We start from the raw sequence: 21,662 nt of genomic DNA, 5'->3' as shown, positions 1-21,662 counted from the left end.
TCCCTCTGGAGGCTCTCCAGAGGCCAGAAACGGTCCATTTACCAACTTCCGGTTGGACAGGAAGTGACATTTTTTGCTGTCCCCGGCCTCCAGAGACTCCTAGAGAGGCTCTGGAGGCTGGGACAGCAAAAAACATCACTTCCTGTCCAACCGGAAGTTGGCAAATAGGCCGTTTCTGGCCTCTGGAGGGCCTCAGGGCATTGGGGAAGGCTGTTTTCACCCTCCCCAGACTCATAGAGTGACTCTGGAGGCAGGTGAGAGAGAAAAATGGGCCTTCCCCACCACTACCCCAGCCCCTCTGGAGGCAGGAAACAGCCTGTTTCCCTACTTCTGGTGGCCCAGAAGGCCAGACAATCAGCTGGCCAGCACGCGCATGCACACCAGAGCTAAGCTCGCATGCCCACTGATATGGCTACACGTGCCACCTTAAAAAAATAATTATTCTTGGTACATTTTTAATTGCAGTGTGATATAATTGCAGTGATCATAGGTAGCTCCTATATCACACAGAAGACTGTTTAGAAGAGGGTATTGTGATATTATGGCAATATGACTGTCTGACCTGAGGATGCCAAGTGAACCCACACGGGATATGCACGTGAAGACAAACAAAGTAATATTATGTTATTAATTGATTATCACTTTTTATATTTCAGAGAAATGGTGCCCTGTTTGGAAACCATATCAATCATGTTAGCACTGATACAAGGGATTCATTTCAACAGATCAATACTACCCATCGCCCCCTTCATGTGCAAAGGCCACTGGTTTCGTGTATGGTGGACACGACTGAGAAAAATGTGCATCCACCAACAGGAAACTCTTTATTCCATAATCATCATAGCCATCACAACCACAACTCAGTAGGGAAGCAAGTTCCAAACTCCACAAATGCTAATCTCAATAATGCTAACATGTCCAAGATGGTAAACAGAAAACATGGAAGCACTGGAAGTCATGAACGTATGTCAGAAACTGGGAGCCATTCATACTCCAGAAAAGAACACCGTGAACAACGTAGACGATCATCCAAAAAGAGGTAAATCCCTATATTTTTATAGTGTACACTAAAATGTTACATTTGGTTGAAAATGCCAATCCTCGTGTTACTTTTTTTAACACCTTGAACTGTTACATTTGATTGTCTAATTTATTCATTGTCTAGTTTAATTTTAACATAACTCCATTGATCGGCTTGATTAGGTTGTAGTTTACAAGCCAGGTATGGCTTACATTTTTCAACTACTATCATTCTTTGGGCCATGTGATTTACTTATTTATTTTATTTAGATTCTGCCCTTATTATTTTTATAAACAAGGCAGCAAACATACCTATTACTTTCCTTCTTCCTATTTTCCCTTCAACAACAACTCTGTGAGTTGAGTTGGCCTGAGATAGAGCGACTGGCCCAAATTCACCCAACTTTCCTTCTTCCTATTTTCCCCTCAACAATACTCTGTGGGTTGAGTTGGCCTGAGATAGAAGACTCCTGCAGTCCCTTGGACTGCAAGGCAAACAAACAAGTCAGTTCTAGAGGAGATCAACCCTGACTGCTCTTTAGAAGGCCAGATCCTGAAGATGAAACTGAAATACTTTGGCCACCTAATGAGAAAGAAGGACTCACTGGAGAAGAGCCTAATGCTGAGAAAGATTGAGGGCAAAAGAAGAAGGGGACGACAGAGAATGAGGTGGCTGGACGGAGTCACTGAAGCAGTAGGCATGAGTTTAAATGGACTCCAGAGGATGGCAGAGGACAGGAAGGCCTGGAGGAATGTTGTCCATGGGGTCGCGATGGGTCGGACACGACTTCGCAACTAACAACAACAAAAGAGTGACTGGCCCAAATTCACCCAATGGCTTTCAGGTTAAGGAGGGATTAGAACACATGGTCTTACAGTTTCTAGCCTGGTGCCTCAACCACTGGACCCCAAACTAGCTCTTTACTGGTCAGATTAATATAATCAGATAAATTCACAACATTAATAGTTAGACTGTTGCATAATTACAGTAGAAAAATGTCTAAAGAGGATAAGCTAAAATCAGTTAAGACAAATTGTTGCTTCTTTCTTTCATCATAATAATTTATGAATTAAATCCTGTGGGAAAGTTTGGGTAAATACAAATGTATCCATTGATAAGTACAATATAACATTTGCTTTCTCATCATTTCATTAAAATTCATTATACTTTTTTCTCCATATTCTTTTTTTCTAGCAGAGCTCGTTATTATGAAACTTACATTAGGTAAGTATATATAAGGTCATATCATGGAAAACAGCATTTCATGCTGCAATAAAACTTATTGAAACACATCATATAAGCCTTTTTCAGTCATTATCTTTGCAGATGATGCTGAAGCATGAATATGATATGAACATAGCTTTGGCCCATACACTGAGCATGAACATTGAAATCTCCATGCAGTCCTGAACAGCTGAATATACAGCTTGGCTTAGCTGTAGTTGGGGATGTATCCTGATGCACAGTATTAGGACTAGAATTGCAACACTATCTATTGACCATATCAAAATGCCAGAGTTGGACTTTAACCTACATTTTTATGAGGTGTTCACTTAGGAAGGAATGTCACAGTGGTACAGAATAGCATCTCAAAATAAGGCTGGTAAATTCACATTCGAAAGTATATAAACCACTTTTCAGCATAATAGCCAAGTTGGACAAATGGTTTGACACAATACAAGGAACTTCCTATGAATTCCAAACCATTTTGCATGTTGATGCTATTAGAAATTATGCAGAACATTATGGAACTTCATGTTTCTACCACTGATTTATATTTCCCTTGCATCTATCAGTATCCCTAGGACAACACTATGTTTAATTTCCCCAGTTCCCTGTAAGAGGCAGCCAATTTACTGATACTGGAAATAGAATGAAACTGCAGCATAGGTTTCTTTTACTTGCCATCACTGGAGAGGTATATGCGGGAAGTTATAAATCAAATTAATCTAGAGGGTAATATCCACTTCCAAGTCACAACTGTGTTTTGAAAAAAGAAAAAAGTAGAAGTCAGGCCAAATAAATAATCAGGCAAAAGGAGAGTACAATTTCTCAATAGCCTGAGTGTCTCCATGGTAGAATTTCTCAATCTGAGGAGGCCAGGTATGCAAATTGATTTTACTGAATATCAGAGTTGGAAAGGACCTTAGAGGTCTTCTAGTCCAACCTCCTGCTCAGGCAGGAAAGCCTAAACCATTTCAGACAAATGGTTGTCTAATCTCTTCTTAAAAACTTCCAGTGTTGGAGCATTTTCAACTTCTGGAGGCAAATTGCTCCACTGATTAATTGTTCTAACTGTTAGGAAATTTCTCCTTAGTTCTAAGTTGCTTCTCCCCTTGATTAGTTTCCATCTATTGCTTCTTATCCTGCCAAGCTTTCTGATTGTTTCTTATCAGTGGTTGAATTCTTTCTTTTAGGAAGGCATTCAGTCTATAGGAAGTGTAGTAAAGTTTACTTTATATTATATGCCCTGCTGATTTTACTACAGGTAGTCTCAATTTACAACCATTCACTTTGTGATCGTTTGAAATAACAATGACCCTGAAAAAAGTGACTCACAACCATTCCTCACACTTACAACTGTCACAGCATTGCCACAGCCACATGACAAAATTCGCCACTTGGTAACTGGCATGTATTAACAGTTACAGCATCCTGGGGTCATGTGATTGCCATTTGCAACCTTCCCAGCCAGCTTCCAACAAGCAAAGTCAATGGAGGAAGCTAGGTTTGCTTAAAGACCATGATTCAGTTAATAGCTGCAGTGATTTGTTTAATAACCTTGCAAAAACATCATAAAAATGGGTATGACTCACTTAACAACTGCCTTTCTTACTGCAGCAGCAAAAATCCTGATCCCAATTGTGGTTGTAAGTCAGGGACAACCTATGTATGTTTTTGGTATTTTTTTCAGTCTTACTTTTGTTCGTTTAAATCCTTTTATTTTATTACTGTTTTAGCTCTTGCTAATTTGATTTGGGAAAAGGTAGGGAGGGAAGGATATACGTAAGTGTTTTTTATATAAAAAGTAATAAAAATATCTCTCTGTTCCAACTGTAGGTCAGACTCGGGTGATAGACATTTACCTACAATTTGCCGAGAAGAACATGAAATTAGAGATTATTATAATGATGATTGCTATCTGGATGATCAGGAATATTTTAGTGGTGATGAGTATTATGAAGAAGACAGTATGTTGTCAGGAAACTGGTACGTTTAAGTTCCTTTTTTTTTAAAATGATGTAGCAGCTCTTGTACATCAGAGATGAGCTCCTGAGATGTAACATCTCAGATAGCTTATTCAGTTTGTGAATGCCTTGAGTGGGTCCCACCTCCCCCACCCCCTGCCCCCAATTCCCTCCTCACCACTGCTGGAACTCCTGAGAGAACTCCCTCAGTAGGGCTGTCTGTTCCGTGCTTCACCTTCCTTCCTTGAAAAGAGAGGCAGAAGACTGACAAGACTCAAAAGTAGATCCTGACATTTCCTTTCTTCATGATGGGGAAAAGAGGGCCCTGAAAGACCTGCTTTTTCTAAGAGGATATAAGGAACAATGATTTCCATTATCCTCCAGCATGAAGAAACCAATAGCATCTGGGGGCCTGGAGGAACTTCAGGCCTTCTCCTCTCACTTACAAATCTACTCAGAGATAGATGTCACTAATTTATGTCTATGTGAGCGTAAGATTTAGCTTTACAACAGTTAATGTGCATGAATTTTATTATACTGCATTTTATTGCCTTCGCTGTTGTATTTTGTAAGCCGCCCGGAGTCACTATAGATTTGTGTGAATAATAATAAAACCCTTGAACAGCTTCGATCAGGGGTCTGCAAAGTTGGCTCTTTTAAGACTTGTGGATTTCAACTCCCAGAGTTGGAAGCCAAGTTTGCAGACCCCTGGCTTAGATAATATTTCCATATGTCAATTGCAAAAGGCCACTATGCTTGGATCCACACATACTTATACTATGATATATTACCACATCTCAGGTTCTTGGGAAGAACTTGATGTGTATGAAGGATAATACCAGCAAAATAACTAGCAGCTGTGACTTCACATCGTTGTGAACAGATAATAGAAGAATAGAAGTGGCAAAGCAGAGTATTTCAGTTCCAGTACATTAAAAAAATAGCCAAGCAGATAACAACAAGACATGCCAATAACTAAGAGCAGGAAAGTTGACAAAAGAGACAGTGGAGCTTCACAAGCCCAAGCCTTAAGAACAAATGCATACAAAGCCATAATTGACAAGAAGAAAAAGTAAATGTCACCTCTGCAAAGAAGCTGAAGAAACAGTGGACCACCTAGTAAGATGCTTCAAGAAGATCACATAAACTGACTACAAACAACGGTATGACAAGGTAGCAACAATAGTGCCTTGGAATATCTTCAAGAAATATGATTTGCCTGCAAGCAAGAACCGGTGGAACAAAATAGACATAGTCGTAGAAAATGAAGAAGCTAACATGCTCTAGGATTTTAGAATTCAAACAGACAAGCACTTGCCACATAACACCCCAAACTTAACAACTGTTGATAAGAAAGACAAAAAAAAATCTGGATCGTGGACATGGCAATACCTGGATACAGTAGAATAGAAGAGTAAGAACTGGAGAAAACCATAAAATACAAAGTTCTGCAAATGGAAATAGAACAACTGTGGCAAAAGTAAGCAAAGGTAGTACCAATGGTAATAGGCACCTTGGCTGCAATCCCAAAACATTTGGTGTAGCAATAGGACATTTTCAGCAATGACAAAATCACCATCAGTCAATTGCAAATATCACTTTCCTTGGAACGGTTTACATCCTGCGATTCTTTAACATCGTCAGATAACAATACCTGCCTATCCCAGGTCTTGGGAAAGACTCAGTAGGTGGATAAAGATATCAAATCCAGGCTAAACATCTGATTGATTATGTAATGAATCATAACAGAATTCTATACCAAACAGGAAAGAATGGGTTGAGGGAGGTAAAATGGAAATAATGGATCAGCAAAGAAATCTTATACTAAATTTTGTATTTCATACAAAATAAAAAATGGATTACTCATGCACTTACTGTTGGTGAATTTTTTATTTTTACAGTTTTAGGCATCTATAATATTAGAGAGGTTTAATCTACCCTTAATACTGGGCTATCAAACTCTGCCTTTACTTGATTTTATTCTTTAGTGACAAATTGTTGAGAATAATTTTCATTTCAAATAACCATGGTGTAATTTGATACCCACCAAATTACTAGTGTCCCATCAAATTCTCATGTTTTGGTGATGCTTGGAATCTGATCCCTATTCTTCAGTAGATCATTTCATCAGACTCACTGAACATTTTCATTTTAACAGTGCAATTTTCTTTATTTCCTTATTAATCACTGATCAATGCAGTTTCCCCATTTGTGTGCTGTTTTAAAAAGTCGCCTGTCAAATCCCCAATGAGTTGTATGAGTTCTGTACTTTAGAAAAATAGGATGCTTGGAACTGAAGTATCTTGTAAAGAGAAGGAAGTTCTTGCAACAAGTGCTAGTTACGAAATGCAGGATAGAAAATAGGGCAAAAGCACTCAAACGTTATTACCAAAGTGCATTTCCCCCCACTATGCTTCTCTAACATCCTCTCATTTGTATTTAAAAATAGAAAATTGACTGTGAAATATAAACATAAATTTGCTGGAGAATGAGTTGGTTACTTTAAATCAATTCAATGCTGTCCAGATATATTGGAGTACAAGATTTAGATTCAGTTTGTGCATTCTTGACCCAGGTTGATGGGAAATTTTGGATATCTGACTGAGAAGGCATGCTAGATATCAATCACTATTACTGTTTTCCTTCTTAAAAATTACTTCGGTGTTTTGTTTTAGTTTTTGTTTGGGGGGGAGGTAGTTCATAATTTTGGGCAAGTTAGAAATTTTTGGAGCCTTCAGTTTTCTATGGTGATCACTACCAATTATCTGTTTCTTTACCTTTAGGCATTCTCACGATTACCATAGCACATATCACTGTAATGATTTAGATTTTGAACGGCCAAAGGGTTATCATCACCCACATGGTTTTTTTGAAGAAGATGACTCACCCGTGTATTATGATTCCAAGAGATCTCCTAGGAGACGGCTGCTACCTCCAACACCTACATGTGAGTTCACTACAAAAGCTGGTGTGGATGTGTTTGCTTTACTGTTAGACCCATGTGTAGTCTCTGCTTATGCTCTCAATTTTAGTTGATTTAAGTCATACAAAGGGGCATCCCAGTGACCCAAAGGGAAAGGAAGCAAGGAGGGGTTTTTCTTTGCGGGTGGGGTGCTTCCTGTAGCTTCTCATGTCTTCTTTTTATAACTGAGGACCATTGTTGGATTTCATACACAACTATAACAGCAGAATGAGCTCATTCACAGAATAACAACATGATCAAAAATTGTGGATGAATTTACCTTTATATTTGGATTGCTTACAGTATTTGCCGTTCCCCCCATACTACTGGAAATGTGTCCTTAATTTTCTCCAACTGTCAGAATTAGGGTTGATGCATATTTTAATTAGTTCAGGTGGCTGCAATTTAACATTTAATTTTGTTTAACAAAATAGCACAACTCCAGAGAGAAGCCTTTTGAAAATGAGAGAACTTAATAACTAAAAATGCACAAACCCCACAATAAACATCAAAGTTAATATTAACTTGGGAAAAATACATAGTCATAAATAACAAAATAACATTATAAGATATAAGACTGTGCCACGGTGTGACACTAGCACTTCTCTGCAATATCTATAAGGAGCCGAACCTTATCTGGAAAAAAATCGTAGCTGCTAAAAGGGTGCTGCATGCAGGTGCTACATTCACATTTCTCATGTTCTATAGCAGGTTTTCCCAACCTCAGCAATTTTAGAGGCGTGGACTTCAATTCCCAGAATTCTCCAGTCAGCATGCTACCACATTGCTTCACAGCCTGATAACCAAAGCACTATTCATATGGACATTTGTAAAATAATGTTTAAGACACAACAATAATCCTGTGAAGCAGGTTGGGATGAGACAAAGACAGAGAGAGATTGGCTTAAAGTCACCCAGATGCCTTTCGTGCATAAGCAGGGTCTATAATTCACAACCTCCTGGTTTCTAGGCTAGAAACCCTAGAGATCACATGAGCACAAAACTAATTCTTTAAAGTTTGAGGAAAAGTTTTCGTTCTCCCTTACAAATTAAGAAAAAAGAGGGAAGGGAGGGAAGCATGTCAGTGATCCTTATGAAACACAGATGTCACAAGACTATAATGATTAGAAATCTGATTTTCATAGAAGCCTGACTCATATTTTACTCAGTCTTACATCACTCAGTCCTGTATCGCTTTTGATATTCAGTAAAGGCACAAACATTTCTTAGAAATTAACTCTCTTTGGCAAGATGACCTGATTTGTCTTAGATAGAGATCTTAAGGTAGTGACAAGGTGAGATTAAAAATTGAAACTTCCTGATAATCTAAGCTGTGAGGGCAAATAAAGAGTTGAAACTTCCTGATAATTTGCCTTGCTTGTGAAGGCAAATAAGAGGCCCAGGGGAAAAAAAGTTACTTCTTGTGCTTTCATACTGTACAGCTTCTACCTCTAATAGATGCAGTAATCAATGCAGCATCTCATTGTCCTCCCCAATACTTTGCAGATTGGAAGTTGGTGGCTGAATGGCTGATGGCATGATCTTGCTTGCTTGCTTCTGCCTGCCTGCCTGCCTGCCTGTCTACAAAATTAAGGGTGGAAATAAGAATGCTCTAAGAAGTCTCTGAGAGCCAAACCACTCTCTTTCCTTCCCTTAACCTTTCCATGGCCACTCCCCCACCAGAACAAAATTAAACTGCTGAAATACAGTAGTAAGCTTGCCACATTTCAGTAGCACAAATTAGTGCTAGGAAACTCAGAGTGAGCATCAAAGCAAGAGCCTTCTGGAAGGTGAACAACTCCATTCTCGCCAATAATTAATCTCTCACACGCCCATACAAGTATTAAAGAAACAAATTTAGCCTCTGCTCCTCTTCGACTGTCATCTTGTCACCAGTGCAGCAAAGCAGTGGGTCAGGATGTCTTATCATCGAGGTCATGGTTGTCCCAAAGATGCTTTTCAAAAGGCAATTGGACTTCTTTGGTTTTTTTCCCTTGAAAAAGTTTCGCTTCTCATCCAAGAAGCTTCTTCAGTTCAAACTCCACCTTAACAGATTAACCCAACTGCTCCTATGACAGTTCTAGAAAGCAGTAACAACCCATTCCACCTTTTCATATTTCAGCCAATCGCCGCTCTTCCTTTAATTTTGAATGCCTCCGCAGGCAGAGCAGTCATGATGAATTACCACCTTCCCCTACCTTTCATCAGCGCACTGCTTTACCTCTGCATTTAATGCAACAGCAGGTAAGTGAAAGCTTAACTTTAGCTGCATAGCTTTGTAACACTGTTTTGAACCTTGCAGATACAGATAGTCCTATGGTTATGATAACTATTGGGACCAGTGTCACTAAGCAATGTAGTTGAAAAGTCCAGTGTCAAATCACCGCATTGTTTTGCGATGGCAATCCTGGCAGTCCTGGTTGCCATTGTGACAGCAAGATGCATGGATTGTTAAATGGGAAGCAGTGGGAGTTCCAGGTAAGGACTATGGGGATGCAGTAGGATGGGGATACTATCGGAGGGAATGACTTGCGAGACTCAGAGCAGGCTACGCATGAGCACAAGAAGGGCAGGAATGGCACAAACACAAGGCTGCTGTGGCAAGGCATGGGTGCAGGAAGGCCACAGGGACTTACCAGAATGACTTACAACCTTCCCTTCCAGCTTCTGTATTGACTTTGCTTATGGGAAGTTGATTGGGATGATTGCAAATGATAATCACTGATTGCAAGGTGCTGCAGGTATCATAAATGCGAACTGGTAGCTGAGTGCTCAAAATCCCAATCACATGTCCATGGTGACACTGCAGCAGTTGGAATTTTGAGGGCTGGTCATCAGTATCACTCATTCAAGGCTTTCACAACTTCAGTTCAACTGAATGAGTGGTCAGTAATGAGGGCTACCTCTATTCCATGGTAGGACTCCTCGAGGAGGCTTAAAACATGGCAAATAACTTTGCTCCCAGCTCAGTCTCAAGAGCTATAAAAGGGCTGCTGGGCAAGGAATAGAAAAGCATGACCCGTTGCCAGTGAATAGTGACAGCCTAAGTTCCCAACATCAGAAGTAATCAAAAGAATCAGATGGCAGGTTACCCATTTTCCATATTTTAAAATAAGGGAAAGTTCCAAGGAGAGAGAAGGAGAAAAAGGGAAACTCAACTTTGTCAGGTCCTGAGTATTGACATCTGTGTGTCCCCAGTGAAGCAAGGTGAGAAACTAAAAGGTCTTCACTCAAATTGTAAAACAATTTCATCCCCAACAATACCACAAAAGACTCTAGATATCCCAGCTAGATTTTGCCTGGGCAGAATCACTAATAGCAGATGCAATCTGACTTCTGTTTATCTTTCCCAAATCAAACATCCATTAAAAAACACACATCTGGAAAAAAACCATTATATTAAAAATAGTTTATGATGAGTGTAATTGAGTTACAAAAACATATTTTGAAATGTTACACTTAAAACCTTGCCCTGGAGATGCTGACATGTCAAAGAACAAAGATAGAATAATTCTCACATAGAGATAGATATTGCGATGGAAATGTATTATGTATCTACATACCTGTGTCTTTCTGTGTGTATTGAGCAGTATTCATAAACATTCATATAACTAAATGGAAGATGCATATAAAACCATAACCAGTTCTGAATATAGTTTATCATCATTTCTCATGAAACAGGAAAGCAGAGAGAAGTCAAGAAATGTTCCATGGTAAACAACAACATTTTAGGACACCTAATTTGAGAGTCTCTGGCACACATTAATGGTGTTACATATGGACATGTGGGCAGAGAAGCAAAGAATGTATTTAGAGGCCAGCATCCTAATGCAGCAAACATCCAATGCTAATCAAATTCCAAAATAGTTTTCTAAATCTACAAACAGCTCCTAATAATCCATGCTAATAATATGCTTTATTATATGAGCCAGAGAAGAGAAATAAATGAAAGCTTCCTGGATGAATATATTAAGGAGGGGAGATGTTTCATTGTCCCTTTATCCATTGCCCTCCTTTCATTATTCCAGAGTCTTTAAAACCCTAGCCTTTAGAACATTGCCTCTATAACCTTGGAATGGTATGAACGTTTCGTCTCTTCCTCAGGTCATGGCGGTTGCAGGTCTGGATGCCACTAAAGTACATAGGCATTCTCCAAGTCGCTCAACACGTTCCTGGGCTACACCACCTAACCGGGACCGCACTCTTTATTATACACCTCTTATACAAGTTGATCAACCAGATTCTACAGAATATATGAATGGTAGCCTGCCATCTTTGCATAGGAGCTCCTGGTATACCGATGACCCTGATATTGCATATCGGACATTTACACCAGCTAATTTGACTGTACCAAGTGACTTTAGGCATAAGTATAGTGACAAGCAGAGAAGCGCCGACAGTTTAGTAGAAGCGGTAAGTGTTTCAAACCTTTGTTCTGAGCTGGTCATGAAATAACCTTTGAAAATGGAGTGTTATCTGACCTTACAAATACTTTGTTTTATCATATTATGTTATGAGAAATGGTATATTCAGAATAAAATATACCGTATTTTTCGATGTATAAGACGCACCGGAGTATAAGACGCACCTTAATTTGGGGGGGGCGGGGGCGGAAACAAGAAAAAAAGAATTCTGCCTCTGCCTACCAGCATCAGGATCAGTGGCGTCCTCACTTCCATTCAGATTTTGATAACGGGAGCAGCCTGGGGAAGCATGGAGGTCAGGACTTGCTTGGCGAAGCAGGCACTGCGCAGGGGACAAAGGCAAGGCGCTTTCACCCAAAAACACTGTTGCCACGATCTCCGCCGCCTGGAGATCTCCACTACCTCCCCAGTTCTAAAAATGGGGTGTGCAGAGGCAAAGAAAGAGCATCGCATTTTGGGGCAGTTCCAGGCAGCAGAGATCATGGCAACAGTTTTTGGGTGGCAGCGCCTTGCCTTACACCTGTGCAGCACCCATCAATTAAGCATTAAATATGATCACAGTGGTCTGGAATGTCACCTATATTTTCTCACAGAACCATAATAGTTGATGGTGCTGTGTAATTGGCGATGTTTTTCACAGACATGTACGTTTATTAATTAATGTCATTTTCAGCCTTCAGACATAGAGCCTTCATTTGGCGACATGCTATTATGAATGCAGCAAAGGTTGGAATTAATCACAATATTGTTTTGCAAATCAAACCAACTAAGCAGAGGGATACCATAGAAGAATTCTGTAATTTTACAAGCATTCCCTGGTGATAACGATAAAATGGATGCCCTAGATTTCCTAATGTACATTAAATTATTTCGTCATAGTATGATGAATCCTGACCACATTCTCCAAAGGAATTAAGCAAGGCCTTTTCATCACAGTATGAACACACCTTGGCCACCTCATGTTTGTTTGTTTTTTAGCGTCCCAGTGATGTGCTTTTGAGAGAGATGGTTTAAGTCATGGGTGTCAAACGCATGGTGTCATGTTGCCGTCATATGACGTTTCATGACATTTTTCACATTCATGGAGCTGAGGTGGGCATAGCCTGTGTGTGACAACTTCAGCCCAGGCTGAAACCACTCCTGGTTTAAGCACTTTAAATTACATATTCCAGGTTTGATCCACTTTGACTCATGCAGTAAAGCAAGAGAGGTGGTACAGTCACTTGTTAAGACTTGTCTCTTCTCTCTCTCTCTCTCACAGACACACACACACACACACACACATACACACCAAGCCCATTGCACTGATTTCCAAACAATTTCCTGCCCATTGATAGAGAGCAAGAAAACAGCACCCAGAGAGTTTTATCTTTTGCTTTGTTTAATATGTACTGCATGAATCAAAAACAAGATGTCACTACTGAATAGCAAAACAAATGATAGACAATACTGGCAGGATATAGACTGGCAATAGAAAAGCAAATTTTGTACCAGTGTAATTTTCTGCTGGAACAAGTTCTGGTTCTTTTAACTTGGCAGTAAAGAAAGTCCACCCCCAAACGGCTGCGCAAGATTAAAACTTCTGGAAGGTTTCTTGATTCTTTGTTTGAGCTCAGCATCAAATCATGGAAATTGCGGCAGGAATTCCCAGCCTCATTTTTAATGAGTTAATTAAGGTGAACTTTGAAATGCTTTATTCTAGATTTCTCCCATTGGGGCTAAACTATTGTCTGCAAAATAAGCTATCTATCAACTCCTCTGTTATTTCTTCTTCTCCTTTCCTAACGTCCACACAACCCAATATCAAGATGAAAGCAGGCTCTTTTTCCTCCCCGATTGCCCGAAGTGTTGCCTCCCTGCATGGCGTTTTCTGGCATTTTCTCCCTCAATTCTCCGAAGCAATTTGCAGAAAAGGAGGAGGAGGGTGCGCAGCTTTGCGAATTGCTTCGGGCAGTCGGGGAGGAAAAAGAGCATTGCCTCCCTGTATCACGTTTTCCTCCCTGATGCAATTCGCACAGCCGCATGTCCTCAGGAAAACGATCTTGCAGGAAAGGCAAGCATCCGAAAGTTACCAGACCCACTCTCCTTGAATATGCCACCACCATTGCTGCCTTCTTCCATGCGCTGGCTGCGCAAGTGCACACCCAACCCTGCCACAGATGAATGAATGAAATAAATAGCGCATGGAACAAGGTGGCGATGGTCGTGGCATATTCAAGGAGAGCAGCTCCGGTAACTTTCGGACACTTGCTTTTCCTGGCAGCCAGCCACTGGAGGAAGGTAAGTATACGCCGTGTGGTGAAAAAAGAGCAGGTGGTGACTCTGGGGAAAGGCTGGTGTCGGAGAATGGTGGATTCCCTGACCCGGTTGAGGCAGGCGGCAAGCAGTTGGTGACTTCGGGGCCTCGGCCCCTGACTGAAGGTGAAGGGCGAGTGGGCAGAGAGCAGGTGGTGAACGGGTGGCGAATGGGCAGTGAGTGGGCAGCAGCTCCAGGAAAAGGCTGGAGTCAGGGGATAGTGCATTCCCCGACCCGGTTGAGGTAGGCGGCAAGCAGGTGGCAGCTCTGGGGCCTCGGGGAATGGGGCGCCCCTGGGCCCCAGCCCCTGACTGAAGGTGAAGGGCGAGTGGGCAGCGAGCGGGTGGTGAACGGGCGGCAAATGGGCAGTGAGTGGGCGGCAGCTCTGGGAAAAAACTGGAGTCAGGGGATGGTGCATTCCCCGACCCAGTTGAGGCAGGCGGTGAGCAGGTGGCGGCTCCGGGGCCTCGGGGAATGGGTCCTGGCACCTGACCGAAGGGCGAGCGGGTGGCGACCGGATGGCGAGCTACCTTCCCAGTGTCTCGGTGTCCAGCTTGTGAAGGCAAGCAACCGGAAGCCGATGTGGAAGGCAGGCAACCATAGCAGGGCTTCGGGGAAGGGAGTAAGCTGCTAGCTCCTTCCCGGTGGGTGGCTGGGGCTACATTTGGCATATAAGACGCACCCAGATTTTCACCCTCTTTTTGGGGGTAAAAAGGTGCGTGTTATATACCAAAAAATACATTACTTTATATCAGGGTGTCAAACCGATGGCCTGTGGGCCGGATGTGTCACATGCAGGCCACGTCTACCCCAGCTCTGTGAATGAGAAAAACATTGCAAAACATCATGTGACAGTAACATGATGTCACAAGTTTGACACCCGTGCTTTACATGATAAAATTATAACAATAGCAATAGCACTTAGGCTTTATACCTCTTTACAGTGCTTTACAGTTCTCTCTAAGTGGTTTACAGAGTCAGCATATTGCCCCCAACAATCTGGATCCTCATTTTACCCACCTCAGAAGGATGAAAGGCTGAGTCAACCTTGAGCCAGTCAGAATCGAACTACTAAACTGCTGGCAGTTGGCACTCAACAAAATTAGCCTGCACCACTGCATTCTAATCACTGTACCACCATGGCTCAAATTACATTCCTTTCAAAACACAGTAAAGAAGATTTATTATTCTATTTCATTTTTATCCGGAAGTATAGAGGTTAAGATAGTGTCATTTACCATATACATGCATGAACACCAACTTCCATGTATTAATAACCTTTGGGTCTATGTCAGGTAGTAGATTGCTTAGCAAATACAGGTCAATAGTATTTATTTATTTATTTATTTATTTATTAAATTTTTATACCGCCCTTCTCCCGAAGGACTCAGGGCGGTGTACAGCCAAAATAAAACGAAATATATACAGTTAAAACAACATTTAAAAAAAGCAAATTATAAAGGCTGATAATTAAAAATTTAGATTTAAAATTTTAAAATATTAAGAAAATCCAATTAAAATTCATCGCTAATTATGCCAGTCCCGCTTTAATGAATAAATATGTTTTGAGCTCACGACGGAAGGTCCGAAGATCAGGCACTTGACGCAGGCCAGGGGGAAGTTCATTCCAGAGCATCACTGCCCCCACAGAGAAGGCCCTACTCCTGGGGGCCGCCAGCCGACACTGTTTGGCGGATGGCACCCTGAGGAGACCCTCTCTGTGAGAGCGTCTGGTCGGTGGGAGGCAAAGGTAACAGCAGGCGGTCTCGTAAGTACCGGGTCCTAAGCCATGGGCGCTTTAAAGATGGTAACCAAAATCTTGAAGCGCACCGAAGACCACAGGAAGCCAGTGCAGGCTACGGAGCAGCGATGTCACATGGGAGCCACGAGCGGCTCCCGTTACTACTCGCAGCCGCATTCTGGACTAACTGCAGCCTCCGGGTGCACCTCAAGGCAGCCCCATGTAGAGAGCATTGCAATAATCCAGCCTAGACGTAACCAGGCGTGAGTGACCGTGCATAAGGCATCCCGGTCAAGGAAGGGACGCAACTGGCGAACCAAGCGAACTTGGTAAAAGGCCCTCCTGGAGACGGCCGCCAGGTGTTCATCAAAAGACAGCCGTCCATCCAGGAGGACGCCCAAGTTGCGAACCACCTCCTTTGGGGCCACTAACTCGCTTCAACAGTCAGCTGCGGATGCAGCTGACTGTACCGGGATGCCGGCATCCACAGCCACTCCGTCTTGGAGGGATTGAGCTTGAGTCTGTTTCTCCCCATCCAGACCCGTACAGCTTCCAGGCACCGGGACAGCACTTCGACCGCTTCGTTGGGGTGGTCCGGGGTGGAAAAGTACAGCTGAGTATCATCAGCGTACAGATGATAACTCACCCCGAAACCACTGATGACCTCACCCAGCGGCTTCATATAGATGTTGAACAGGGTAGGTGAGAGAATCGACCCCTGAGGCACCCCACAAGTGAGGCGCCTCGAGGACGACCTCTGCCCCCCTGTCAACACCGTCTGCGACCGGTCAGAGAGATAGGAGGAGAACCACCGATAAACGGTGCCCCCCACTCCCAATCCCTCCAACCGGCGCAGCAGGATACCATGGTCAATGGTATCGAAAGCCGCTGTGAGATCTAATAGGACCAAGGCAGAGGAACAACCCCTGGCCCTGGCCCTCCAGAGGTCATCCACCAACGCGACCAAAGCCGTCTCCGTGCTATAACCGGGTCGGAAGCCGGACTGGAACGGGTCTAGATAGACAGCTTCCTCCAGGTGCCGGGGAAGCTGCCATGCAACCACACTGTCTACAACCTTCGCCACAAAGCAAAGGTTGGAGACTGGACGATAATTTCCCAAAATAGCTGGGTCCAGAGAAGACTTCTTGAGGAGAGGTCTCACCACCGCCTCCTTCAAGGCGGTGGAGAAAACCCCTTCCACCAAAGAATCATTTATAATCCCCTGGAGCCAGCCTCGTGTCACTTCCTGAGCAGCCAATACTAACCAGGAAGGACACAGGTCCAGTAAACATGTAGTTGCATGTAACCTCCCCAGCAACCTGTCCACGTCCTCGAGAGCCACAGAATCAAACTCATCCCAAATAACCTCAACAAGACGTGTCTCTGTCATCTCGGCTGGATCATCGCAATCTTGGTCCAAACTATCCCGAAGCTGAACGATTTTATCGTATAGATAACCGTTAAACTCCTCAGCTCGTCCCTGTAAGGGGTCATCCCGTCCCTCTTGATGAAGGAGGGAACGGGTTACCCGAAACAAGGCGGCCGGGCGGTTATCTGCCGATGCAATGAGGGTGGAAACGTAGGAACGCTTCGCCTCCCTCATTGCCACTAGGTAGGTCCTAGTAAAAGACCTCACTAGTGTCCGATCAGCCTCGGAACGGCTAGACCTCCAAGTACTCTCTAGGCGTCTTCTCCGGCGTTTCATCTCTCTCAGCTCCTCGGAAAACCAGGGAGCCAATTGAGATCTACGCCGGGTCAGAGGCCGCAAAGGCACGACACGGTCCAAAGCCCCAGCCGCAGCCCGTTCCCAGGCCGCAACCAGTTCTTCAGTCGTGCCGTGGGTAAGATCCTCAGGAAACGGCCCAAGCTCCGTCAGGAACCTCTCCGGGTCCATCAGGCGCCTGGGACGGAACCAACGCATTGGCTCCGTCTCCCTGCGGTGGTGGGCGGCGGTCCGAAAGTCTAGGCGAAGAAGAAAATGATCTGACCATGACACTGGTTCTTTCACTATATCTCCTAAATCCAGATCATTTACCCACTGACCAGAGATAAAAATCAGGTCTAGCGCGCCTCCCCCGATGTGTGTAGGGCCATCAGTTACTTGAATCAGGTCCAAGGCCGTCATGGAGGCCTGGAACTCCTGAACCACCGTTGACGACAAGCCGGCCGATGGCAAGTTGAAATCCCCCAAGACCAAAAGTCTGGGGATCTCAACCGCCACGCCAGCAAGCACCTCTAGTAGTTCAGGTAGGGCTGTAGTCATGCAGCAAGGAGCCAGGTACGTGATCAACAGCCCCATCTGATTCCGGTGGCCCCACTTCACAAGGAAGGATTCACAGCCAGCTATCTGAGGAACAGTGGACTCCCTCGGCTCCAGACTTTCTTTAATCACAACCGCCACCCCCCCACCCCTACCTTGGGCCCTCGGCTGATGAAATGCATGGAAACCCGGAGGGCACAGTTCAACCAGGGGTACACCCCCTTCTGTGCCCAACCAGGTCTCCGTAATGCCCATAAGGTCCGCGGACTCCCTCTGAATAAGGTCACAAATCAGGGGAGCCTTATTAGCCACGGACCGGGCATTGCAAAGCATCAGCCGAAGACCCAAGCTCTGAGGGTCTTGACCAACCAGGGAACGAGTGAGGACTGAGGGGCCGAAGCACGTGATCACTTTTAAACATCGAACACGTGCTCCCGAAGAACGATACGGCCCCCTGCCTCCGCCATATCTGCCCCTCCCACTTACCGTACAGATGGGATAGCATTCTCTGCTCTGCACAATCCCCTCCCCCCCTGTCTTCGGACCAACTAAATTAGTGTCGTGAGCCCACGCTGGGACTGGACATACCCTCCCCGACGGGTTACTCCCCCTACCCGTCAATCCCCTCCCCCCTTAAAAACCCCTTATTAAAAAACCTATTAAAAAAACCCCAAAGATTCTTCTTCGATGCATGCCACCTCTCTGGGTCCCAAGACCCTTCATTAAGGTAGGCCCTCGATAAAACAGAGGGCCACTCCTGCGAGGCGGGGGAACCTCGCAGCCGTAAGAGCTCAAGCGCCGAGTAACTCATAAAAAGTTCAGATAACAATGGAAGAGAAGGGTATCCCAAGCCGGCAGGTCACTAAAGGTGTAATAAAACCGACCCCCCTGTCCGTATAAGATGTATTCAAACGGGGATCGAACTGTCCGAAGTCCGCTGAGGGAGTTAGCGGACCGGTACACCGCTGCCAAGGCAATCACCGTAAGGAGCGACCATATTTGGAGTTAACTACATCAGACAGTTAACAATTATGTCTGCAATGCCGCTGATGACAGATATAGCGGCAAATATCGTTAACTTAAAGTCAGCCATAATCTAGGCCTTTAAAGCCTGGGGTGGTAAGAGGCCCTCAACGTCGTTCCCATTAGGATGATAATCCCGCTGATGTCCTTCGCGGTGAGGTGAGTACCGTAAGCCAAAAAACCGTCCAAGCCGCCAATGTCCAGCCGATGTCGGGGCCAATGTCTAAGCCGGTGTCCAGGCTCATGACAGAGCCGATGTCCAGGCTCATGACCAGGTCGATGGTATTAGGTCTTAAGTCCAGCGGATGGTATTAGGTCTTAAGTCCAGCGGAAAAATTCCAGCCGCTGATGGTACTTGCGGCAAATGGCAATCCGGGAGGCCAACAGGCCGGAAACCAACAGGCCGGCAGGCCTGCAAGCCAGCAGGGCCGGCAAGGCCGGCCGTCCATCTCCAGGGAGCGCCGAACCGCACCCCCCCGAAATGAGCGGCGCCGTCCGTTTCCTGCCAGCCGGCAAGCCCACAGGCCCGCAAGTCTGCAGTCCGGAAAGCCAGCTGGCCGCCGAATCTTCAGGGAGCGCCGTTCCGCACCCCCCAAGATGGCCGCCGCCGTCCGCTGCCCAGTCATACCTCCAGCCTCATTCTCGGCGGCCGAGAATCCAATGAGGTCAAAAACCTCTCCATCGGCCGCCAGAAAGCTTAAAGAAGAGGCGGAGGGCTTTCGGCAGTTTGGTGGTCGGCTCCACGCGGTTTCCCGGCTCAGGAAACCCGACCCACTGTCACTGAGGAGCACAAGACGCTGCCATATCGGGCATGCACAGAAGAATCAGATCAAATTCCTTGATAGATTATAAAAAAGCAAAACAGGGAATTGGCAAATATTATAGGTTTCTAAGAAGCTTTAATCCAGGGATGTCAAACTCAAGGCCTGCGGGGTGAATCCGGCCCACGAGGTGCTTAGATCTGGCCCGTGAGGCCACCCTGGAAACAGTGAAGGACTGGCCCATGGTGCCTCTGCCAGAGAAAGTGGGGCTCGGGAGAGCCGCGTGTGGCCCACGCAAGCTCTGTTTTCACTCGCAGAGGGTTGCAGGAGGCCGTCACAGGCACCCCCGACATGAGTGACATCAAGCTGGCCATGGCCACCCACCCCCGAGGTCAAACACAACCCCAATGTGGCCCTCAATGAAATTTGAATTTGACACCCCTGCTTTAATCTAATAACCACTTTAGTTGCCTTCTTTTGAGAATCTCTTCAGCAATAGACTTGCCATATAAGCTTCTGCTGTTCTGCACTGTTGCTTTGATAACATAATGCTAACATAATGTTTATGCTGTTACCTTTTCAGGTGCTTATATCTGAAGGATTAGGACACTATGCAAGGGATCCAAAGTTTGTTTCTGCAACAAAACATGAGATTGCAGATGCTTGTGACATGACTATTGATGAGATGGAAAGTGCTGCAAGCCACCTTCTCAATGGAGACATTAGCAATGGAACTAACGGTGACATGTTCCCTATTTTAAATAGACAAGATTACGAACTTCAAGAATTTGGTCCTGGCTTTAGTGATGAAGAGCCAGATACTGGAAAATATGAAGAAGACTTATCTGATGAAATGATATGCATTACAACCTTATAGTATTTAGTGAGGGGAAAAAATGTTTGATTTTAAACAAACAGAAGTGCCTCCTAGTTCTATGCTAGGCACTAGTTGGAATCAATAAGGAATCAAGCTTTGCATGAGTGATGATATTGTCATGTTGTGAGGAAGCCATACTTTTCTTTTTTTTGTTCAAAAAGTTTTTATTAGTCAAAAAAGGTTTATACAAATACATATCAGGTATGGTAAATTTTCATTTTTCTTATCTAAAATAAGAATTTTACTCAAATTTTTTAACACATACAACAGCCATAAGGCAAGCAGGTGACACGAAGTAGCAAAGTTTGCAAATTTTAAATACGTAATAAAGAAGAGTCAAGAATAAACAGAATATCGTACAAAAGAGAATAAGGAAAACCAACACAATCCCAAATATCTTTATCACTTCCTAGTTTTGGATCTCAGAACTCTGGGTTCAGCCTGACCCAACTCCAGGGCCGCAACAGCGGCAGCCGCTTCAGCCCCATGATCTATAACCTCCCCTTCTTCAATTCCTGGGTCATCTGATTCCAGGAAGGCTTTGTGTTCCTCCACATAGGCCGTAGCCTCCGCAATTGTACTGATTTTTTCGTAATGCCCTCCCGGAAAATCATCAATCCTCTGGCATCAGCCATCTGAAGCCCACTCCTTCTGGTACAATTTGCTTGACAAAAATAATATTTCTTTCTTTTTCACGTACCTGTCTGGGAATCTGCCTCAGAATGGCTATCTCCTGCCCCTGTAAATCAGTGCCCCACTCCTATGTTTTCTAAGAATTTCATCTCGCCTCTCTTCTCACAAATTTGACATGAACCTCTCTGGGAACTGCATGCGTGCGTGCATATTGCGAATTAACTCTATAAACTCGATCCACATCCCAATTCATGAAATCAACACTTCTCCCAAGAAATTCTCCCAACAATTTAGTCACAACATCTCTCAAGTCTTCTTGGTCCACTTCTTCCAAATTTTGAAACCTAAGGAAATAAGACATTTTATCCATCTGTAGTCCAAGCACAGCATTGCCTGTCGCCTCCTCTCTTTTCTGCACTGCCCGCATTTCACCCTCCAGACCTTCCACTTTCTGCTTGTTTTCTGCTGAGACTTGT

At 44.1% G+C, this 21,662-nt stretch overlaps 1 protein-coding gene across 1 annotated transcript in view; it reads left to right on the top strand.

Moving 5' to 3' along the window:
• CACNA1D (calcium voltage-gated channel subunit alpha1 D) overlaps window positions 1-20,696 on the top strand; it is a 275,621-nt gene extending 254,925 nt beyond the window's left edge. The window contains exons 42-48 of the mRNA XM_058171105.1: window positions 657-1,039; window positions 2,216-2,245; window positions 4,082-4,231; window positions 6,993-7,156; window positions 9,294-9,415; window positions 11,276-11,584; window positions 20,260-20,696. Coding sequence (XP_058027088.1) covers window positions 657-1,039; window positions 2,216-2,245; window positions 4,082-4,231; window positions 6,993-7,156; window positions 9,294-9,415; window positions 11,276-11,584; window positions 20,260-20,553 — 1,452 coding nt within the window. The 3' untranslated portion in view covers window positions 20,554-20,696. The remainder of the gene's footprint in view (window positions 1-656; window positions 1,040-2,215; window positions 2,246-4,081; window positions 4,232-6,992; window positions 7,157-9,293; window positions 9,416-11,275; window positions 11,585-20,259) is intronic.
• Window positions 20,697-21,662: the final 966 nt, after the last annotated feature.

The sequence above is a fragment of the Ahaetulla prasina genome, chromosome 2 (assembly GCF_028640845.1).
Source record: "Ahaetulla prasina isolate Xishuangbanna chromosome 2, ASM2864084v1, whole genome shotgun sequence".
NCBI lineage: Eukaryota > Metazoa > Chordata > Lepidosauria > Squamata > Colubridae > Ahaetulla > Ahaetulla prasina.
This window is presented reverse-complemented; position numbering and strand designations above follow the sequence as displayed.